We start from the raw sequence: 8,144 nt of genomic DNA on the forward strand, positions 1-8,144 counted from the left end.
GTCTCAGCCTCAGCTAGGCCATCCATCACAGGCCGAGAAGCCCCGGTGGGCTCAGGCCTGCCCTCTGCTGGTCCTGGCAGGCACTGTACAGAACCCTCCCGCGCCGGGTCCAGCCCTGCGGGTAGTCCTTTGTCTTCCTCACACACCTGCTGTGATCTCACAGCCCTGGGCACACGGGGGTGATGGTACCCCAGGAGCCCTGGACCCCACCGTGTGATTCTCCAGCTTAGCCTCCTCTCATCCTCCTGCACCCCCTTGTCTCTACTGCGTGTGCTCACCTGCTTGTGTTCACATCTCGTCTGTCTGCCCAGCCCCCAGGGTCCCTGACATCCTGAGCTCCGTGAGGAGGGGCTCAGGGACCCCAGAAGCCGAGGGCTCCCCGCCCTGCCCGTCTCCAGCTCCCATTAGCCCCCTGCCCGCCCCATGTAAGTAGCCGGGCCCTGCTGCTGTGGGGGTCTCCTGGAGGGGCCAGCAGCTCCTCTGAGGGTTCACTCGAGGGCCAAGGGCCAGCCGAGCTCGAGCACCAGCCTGCCCCTCACAGCCCCTCAACGCAGCTCCCCAGCACCTCTGCCCCTCAAGCTGGGCCTTCTCCACTGGCCTGGGGGGTCTCAGGGCCGGGGCTCCTTGGTCCTGAGACAGGCCCTGGGGCGGGAGAGAGTGGGAGGCCTGCTTCCTCTCCACCAGCCTGGCCCGCTGCCTCCTCACGTGTCTGCTCCTGTTCACCCCAGCCCCCAGGATCTCTGACATCCTGAGCTCCGTGAGGAGGGGCTCGGGGACCCCAGAAGCCGAGGGCCCCCTGCCCACCCCATGTAAGTAGTGCCCCAGGCCTGCTGCCTCTGCTGCCAAGTGGCTCCTGCATCCTGCCATGCACGGCCTCAACTGCCCCTGGACCAGGCTGCCAAGGCCTGGCTAACTGTCTGGCCTGGCTGGGCGTCAGGGGGCGCACGCGCTAACTCTGCAAGGCAGCTCTCCCTGGCTCCCCCACCCCCACCTCCCACACGGCTCCCTGCACTGCTGTCCAGCCCCAGACCTCACCCCCTGAGGGTCTCCCCCACCCAGAGCAGCCATGTACCCTGCCCCTTGGGCCATGGGCCGTGACCTTGTCAGTCACGCTGACTTCATATTGGCCCCATGCCGGGCATCCAGGCACGAGGAGCTGTTATAGGAATCCTCTCGACCAGAGGCCTGTGGGTTTAAAGGAAGAAGAAAGGGCCCGGCCTCCCTGCAGAACTAGTTTACCAGAGGGGCCAGGCGTTCTGTGCACTCCTCCACTCACCCATCCCGTCTCACCTGGGGGTGCCCACCCGGGCCTGTCCCACGCGGGACTACTCTCTCCTCTCCCGGGCCAGGCTGCCCTTCTATGGAGGGCACCCTCCGCCCACAGCAGCTTTCCCCACCCCCACCTGGTCAGACAGGTGCAGCTGCCTGAACATCCCTGAAGCTTCCCCCTCATTCCCCATGCCCCTCACGTCCCCCTCCACCCCCCACATCCCTTCTCCATCCCTCTCTGTCCCCTCATGACCCCTCCGTCCCCCCACCACTCTCTCTGGCTTGGCTCATCAGCCCATAGGTTTTCTCTCCTGCGTGTCCCCTGCCTGCCTCGTGTTCACGTCTCGTCTGTTCCACCCCAGCCCCCAGGATCTCTGACATCCTGAACACGGTGAGGAGGGGTTCGGGGACCCCAGAAGCCCAGGGCCCCCCACCCTGCCCGTCTCCGGCTCTCCCAGGCCCCCCACTCACCCCGTGTAAGTAGCACCTTGAGTGGCCCCGCTGGCTGCTCCTGGGGGTTCTCAGGTGTGGAGACTTCCAGCTGCGGTGCGCCACCCCCTGGCTCTGGGAAGGGGTCAGCTCCTGGGTGGGGGACCCAGGGAATTCCACACAAAGCTGCCGTTTGGCTAAAGACGTGCACCTGTGGGGAGAGAAGCAGGAGGCAGGTTTCCCTGAGCTAGAGCCTCCCCACCAGGGGCTGTGAGCTGCAGATTTCTTCCGTAGTGGTAGTGAGGATGGGGCGCGGGCCGTCTGAGGTCGGCCCTGGCTGGTGAGTCTAGGGCTGGGGGGCGGGCTGGGGGCGGGCGCTGGGCTGGGCTGCCTCCCCGGGCAGGGAGGAGCCACTGCTGCCGTCTGCAGCCCGTCTGCCGACTGCTCGCCAGTATCGCTTACAGGGATGGATGACATCCCAGGACGGCAGCCACCCCCTCCTCTGGGGAGACACCAGGCTCTCAGAAGTGAGGCTGTTTCAGGGCCAAGGGCCGGGCATGGCTGGGGAGAGGCTGGGTGAGTGCTGGGCTGTGGGGGTGCCGACCCCCGCTGCCCACCCCTGCCAGCCATGCCTGGGGGCCAGGGCGGGGGTAGGTGGGTGGGAGGGAGGCCCTGGGAGCTGAGGGGAAGGCTGGGGGTTGGGGGTTGTGGCCTGAACTCAGGCTCTGCGAGAGGAAGTGGAGATGCGTCTCAGAGGTGAGAGAGCAGAGTCTCGCTGGTGGGCAGACAGAGGAACCTGTGCCCGTCCCCAGTTGTGTGGGGTTTCGTTTGAGTTTAGAAGCCTCCATGTCCCCAAATCCGGGACACTCGTGGCCCCTAGTTTCATAGATAACGAAGCTGAGGGTAGCAGATGTGGAGGGTTGTGTCCAAGGGGTCCTTGCAATATGACCCTGGTCCAAGGCCATGACCCACCTTTGGGGCATGCTGGGCCCACGTGGGGAGCTCCGAGGATAGGCTGATGGAGTGGGGGAGGGGAGGCCCAGCACAGGCTTGCCCCTTTGAGGGTCTGTCCTGAGCCTGACTCTGGAGGTGGGGCCGCAGAAGGGGCTGTGACCAGGATTGAGTGGAGGGGACCTTGGGGCCTGGACTCCTGGCACATGTGGCCGGGCCTACATGGTGCAGGGGAGGGACAGAGTGCTGGGTGGGGGGCACCGAGGGGAGGGGTGGCCCCTATCAGTGTCCCTCAGAAAGAGGGGTCCTCCTACCTCCTGCCCTTCCACCTGCAGTTCCCAGCAGCCAACTTCCTTGTGTGTGTGGGTCCTGGGTGAAGGGATGCAGGTCGGGCCAGCCTGGAGAAGGGACTTCTGAGTGGCCACTTCGGGGTGAGTTCTGGCACTCAGTGGGCCAAGTGGGTGAATGCCAGAGTAGAGTGGCCCCCCTTCCCAGTTCTGGGGCCAAGGACTTCCCCCACTGGCACAGAGGCCTGGGTGCAGAGGGCCATCCTTGGGCTGGGTCACGGGCAGCCTCCTTTCCCGGGAGCCAACCCGCCAGCTGTCAGGGGTAAATGGGTTGGTGCCCCTTGGCCCGCCCTGAGTTCTCCATAATCGGGGATTATGCACAATCCAGGCTGATCCTGTGCAGCTGCCTCCCTGGTGTGGCTAGGGACGTCCTGGCGCCCCTGCAGCTGCTTGGGGTCCACCTGGGGTCACTAGGGTCCTCCTGGAACCTTTGCTAATGTCTGGGCTTCCCTGGCCTGTTAGCTCTCCCCAAGAGAGCCAGAATGGATAGGGCTTTGATTCAACTCTGGGACTTCTCCCATGCCAGACTCTTGCCCATGCACCTCAGCTCTGTTTCTGGAGTTGCCTGGTGGAGGCAGCTTGTCCTTGATAGCCAGCCCTCCCCCTACCCCCGCCAGGAGTCCCTTTGCGTAGTGTGCCACCTGGGGAGGCAGGATTGCTCTGTACAGCAAGGAGAGAGAGGGCAGAGTCCTTCCACAGGTCAGTCTCATTCCTGGGCTGTGGCTGGGCTTGTGCAACCTCAGCTTTCCCATCTGCAGAATGGGCGTGGGGGCTATTTCCCGAACTTCAGACTTCGCAATGTGTTCCGTGACCTTAGAGCTCTATTTACTTAATACTTTCTTTTTACACCGACTCCATTTTTTATTATGATTTGTTTAAAAATACTTGTTTAAAAATACTCACTATTACCTCATCAAGTGGAAAATTCGGCCCACTTACCATGGTGCAGTAGGGTGATCGTAAAATCAGAGTGCTTGGGGAAACAAAACAGAAAAAAAGGTCTCTCAATTCCAGCTGCAAGGTTATCGGCTGAGGGCTCACTTTGGGAGGGGAGACAGCTCACGCTGTCTGTCAAGAGGGGGATTGACAAGTGTCTGGGATGTTGGGATGTGTAGACGTCCCCTTAGCAAGATTAGCAGGATGGCCTGGAGCTGACTCTCAGTGGGAGGTGGGCGCTCCTGAGCAGGGGTCTGACGTGGTGCTTCAGGAGGGAGGTAGTGGGGTCCAGGGTGACCGGCCGCCCAGGGCAGGGTGGGAGGGGCAGGCGCCGGGTGCTGCTGTCAGACAAGCCCAGGGGCCCTGGCCCTTGGGATGGCATCTGGTGGGGGAGCTGGGCTGCAGTAGGAGATCACAGACTGAGGCTTGAGGCCACTTGCAGGAAGATGACAGGTGAACTGGGAGTGGGGGTTGATGAGGTCCCAGAGGAGAGAGGGCCCTCAGAACTGGGAAATGCCCAGGCAGAGGGCCGAGAGGTGAGGAGGCTGGGGAGGAAGCCCTGAGAGGGGAGAAGCTGTGTTATGGGGTGGGCCTAGGAGGAAGTGGGTGTGCTGAAGGAGGTATGAAATATCCAGCTGGTGAGGACAGGGACCACCCGCATGTGTCTGTGCTGGGATAGAGCTCTGCAGGTGGACGGGGGCATCAGGGCAGCTGGGCCCTCTTCCTGGAGGCCAGCTTCCAGTGGGGGCCTGGGTTCTGCAGAGACAGCCTGAAGCCCAAACCCTGTTACAGTCCAGACATGGAGTTCTGTAAGGAAAAAACAAACGGAAGCCAGCAGAAGCACAGCCAGTGCAGAGAGAGGGTCTCTTCTAGACGGGGAAGCGCGTGTGTGCTGGCAGGTCAGCGTGCACATGCACTACAGACACACACACAAGTATGCACCCATGTGTACGAAGGGGCGCATGTACGCACATGCGCGGGCATGCACTGGACCCCTCGGGTGTCACACAGCTCACCCAGCAGCCACTGTCCAGAGCCAGTGCCGCACGACCCAGGCTCCCAGCTCACACATGGGCACACCCCCGCTCACACGCAGCATCTCTTGCTGTAGGCTCTTCCCATCTGAGCGCCTGGGAGAAGGGAACATCCAGACAGCCGAAGGTGCTGATGGGATGGCCTTGGGAGTTGGCAACCCGCGCTCTGGGAATGAAGGCCGTGGATCAACTCACACGTGTGTGGAGCCCAGCTGCACTGGCAGCTGGGCACTGGAGAGCAACAGACGCCTGTCTTTAGGCTTGGTCGGGTGGGAATGTGCGTCCACAGGAGTGGCCCTGCCGAGCGCCTGTGGTCCTACGTACTGCGGGGAGCAGAGGGACACAACGCCCATGTGAGGATGCGCAGATGCGTGGCGGGCATGGCCGTGACCGGGGAAGGGGCTGCGCAGAGAATGGGGGTGCCGCCTTCAGTGCTCTTCTTGGGTCTGGGTTTTGCTGCTGGCGTGTTACTGCGTCACGGAATCACCACGTGTGGGTGTGTCCGTGGCTGTGTGCACATGCACATGTGTGTGTTTCCTGTGTGCCTTTGGGTGTCGATGTATCTGCACAGGCGTGGTTTAGCACCTACCTCAGGATGGTACTTCTTTGGGGAGAGTGAGTGAAGAACAAGATTCAGGGGAACACAGGCGCCTGTGTCTTTATGTGGAAGTTTTTCTCTTTTTGGAAGAAATCTAAAGCAAATATAAAAATTGTCAGATGTGAGCAGGGCGTGGGCTATATTATTCTTTGTGCTTCTTCCACGTGTTTAAAATATATAGCCTGAAAATGAACGGTAGTTTAAGAGGATAAAGGGGGGCCCCCAGGTGAGCACCCCAGGGACTGGGTCAGTCTAGGACCAGAGGTCAAGTGGGCAAGAACCTGGAGAAGGCTGCCAGCCCAGGGCCTCAGGTGGAGGGTGCAGGATGGAAAAGCTATGCCAGAGGACTGGCCTGGGGCCCAGGACCACAAACAGGTGGAGGCAGGAAGAAGCGGGAGGCCAGCTGGCAGTTTGTGGGCCTCCACGGAGAGAAGGCAGTGAGGCCCATGCTTGGCTTTCCACTGGGCTCTGCTTTCTGGCCTTCACACAGAGGCCTGGCCCTGCAGCCTCCAGTCCCCTCCCTGCTTTGTGAGTCAGCCCCTAGTAGACACCCGCCCACCCCCCGCCCCCACCACAAGAGCTGTTGGGTGCACGGAGGACTAGAGAGCAACGCCTTGGGGGGCAGGAGCCAGGAAGGCTGGTCACAGTGTCACAGGGTCATCCCCTGCTGAGGGCCCAGGGCACATGCCTGCGGGGACTGGGGATGCACAGTGGTCGTGGCAGGCTTTGCTTACCTGACCTGCATTTTCCAGACCGGTAGTTCACTTTCACTATTCACTTTCATGCATTGGAGAAGGAAATGGCACCCCACTCCAGTGTTCTTGCCTCGAGAATCCCAGGGGCGGGGGAGCCTGGTGGGCTGCTGTCTATGGGGTCGCACAGAGTCGGACACGACTGAAGCGACTTAGCAGCAGCAGCAGCAGTGCTAGGGACGCAGTATGTGTCTCATTCAGGGAAACTGTATTTAAGACAAACAAGATGGAAGCTCATTGGACTTGGAAACTGGGAAGCCGTGGGTGGCCTTGAAGGGAGCAGTCTGAGCTGGGCAGCCTTGAGATGGGGATGGGGGTGGGATACTTTGCCTTGACCCTCCTGGGCAGGCACAGGTGGTGCGTGGGTCACTGGGCAGCTGTCTCCCTGCAGCGCGGAAGCAGGAGATCATCAAGATCACGGAGCAGCTCATCGAGGCTGTCAACAACGGCGACTTCGAGGCCTACGCGTGAGTCGGGGCACCTGGCCTGTCCTGGGGTATGGGGGTGGGGACCTGGAGGGCTTCCCCACAGGGAGGGGGCTGGATGGAAGCACCCGGTTCTGAGGGGCCCCTCCTCACCTGGGTCTGCCCCCTAGGAAAATATGCGACCCAGGCCTGACCTCGTTTGAGCCTGAAGCCCTGGGCAACTTGGTTGAAGGAATGGACTTCCACAGATTCTACTTCGAGAACTGTGAGTGAGGGGCAAGGGGGCGGGTAAGAGGGTGGGTACCCCTGGAAAGCCCACGGACCCCCAGTCAGGGGCCCAGGGAAGCCCTGTCCCCTCTGTGCTCAGGGTCAGCTGGCCACTGCTCCACCCTCTGTGGCAGAAACCCCCAAGCCACAGCGATGAGGGGCGAGGACACATGGGGACAGGGAGGGGGAGCCAGATGGTGCTCTTGGGGGAGGAGGCTGGGCTGGTAGAGGGGCTGGATGGGGGCAGGCACAATGCCAAGCCCCTGCCCGCCCGCAGTGCTCGCCAAGAACAGCAAGCCGATCCACACAACCATCCTGAACCCGCACGTGCACGTCATCGGCGAGGACGCCGCCTGCATTGCCTACATCCGCCTCACGCAGTATATCGACGGGCAGGGCCGGCCCCGCACCAGCCAGTCCGAGGAGACCCGCGTGTGGCATCGCCGAGACGGCAAGTGGCAGAACGTGCACTTCCACTGCTCGGGGGCGCCCGTGGCCCCGCTGCAGTGAAGGTGAGACCCTGGGGGAGGGGACCGCAGCCGGTATAGGGGGGCTGCAGCCTGGGGGAGGCGGTCGGAAAGGGTGGCCGGAAGGGGTGGCCCAGCAGGTTCCTGGGCATAATGCAAGCCTGGTGTTAGGGGAGTGGGGGCGCTGGGTCAGGGTCTCCAGGCCCCTTTCCGGGCAGCCCTGCAGGTGCCCACCTTGCAGCCACCAAACCCGGGTCAGACGGAGAGCTGCCCCCAGAGCTGACCTGCTCGTCCTGGCACCCGCTGTTTCAGAGCTGCTGTGGCTGGTTTCACCACGGGACAGACTCGGTGTTTGGAGCCCAGCTGCCCTCGGGCGCACGGCCTGCCTGTCGCATGTTTGTGTCTGCCTCGTTCCTCCCCTGGTGCCTGTGTCTGCAGAAAACCAAGACCAGATGTGATTTCTTTTTAAAAACAAGATGACAACAACAACCACACACACAAAATTGACGTCGATGAAACAGAAAAAAAAAAACTAAACAAGGGAAAAAGCTGTAAAAATCACTGGCATTTGTGGGGCTTCGAACCTTCCGGCCGCACCCCACCCAAGCTCCACGTGTCTGTCCACTCCTGGCCTCCTCCAGGGACTGGCCGGGGGAATGAACTTGTCCA

The 8,144-nt window shown here is 61.8% G+C and overlaps 1 protein-coding gene across 13 annotated transcripts in view; it reads left to right on the forward strand.

Moving 5' to 3' along the window:
• The window catches only part of CAMK2B (calcium/calmodulin dependent protein kinase II beta), an 89,084-nt gene extending 81,142 nt beyond the window's left edge, over positions 1–7,942 (forward strand). For 5 of the 13 annotated variants that reach the window (XM_040259837.1, XM_040259839.1, XM_040259840.1 and 2 more), the window contains 7 exons: positions 312–425; positions 729–809; positions 1,632–1,745; positions 6,708–6,783; positions 6,912–7,006; positions 7,286–7,520; positions 7,788–7,942. In XM_040259837.1, coding sequence (XP_040115771.1) covers positions 312–425; positions 729–809; positions 1,632–1,745; positions 6,708–6,783; positions 6,912–7,006; positions 7,286–7,518 — 713 coding nt within the window. In that variant the 3' untranslated portion in view covers positions 7,519–7,520; positions 7,788–7,942. Of the gene's footprint in view, positions 1–311; positions 426–728; positions 810–1,631; positions 1,746–6,707; positions 6,784–6,911; positions 7,007–7,285; positions 7,521–7,693 lie in introns of all 13 variants that reach the window. The other 8 variants (XM_040259844.1, XM_040259846.1, XM_040259848.1 and 5 more) reach the window with 3 other exon arrangements.
• Positions 7,943–8,144: the final 202 nt, after the last annotated feature.

The sequence above is a fragment of the Oryx dammah genome, unplaced genomic scaffold, assembly GCF_014754425.2.
Source record: "Oryx dammah isolate SB20612 unplaced genomic scaffold, SCBI_Odam_1.1 HiC_scaffold_18, whole genome shotgun sequence".
NCBI lineage: Eukaryota > Metazoa > Chordata > Mammalia > Artiodactyla > Bovidae > Oryx > Oryx dammah.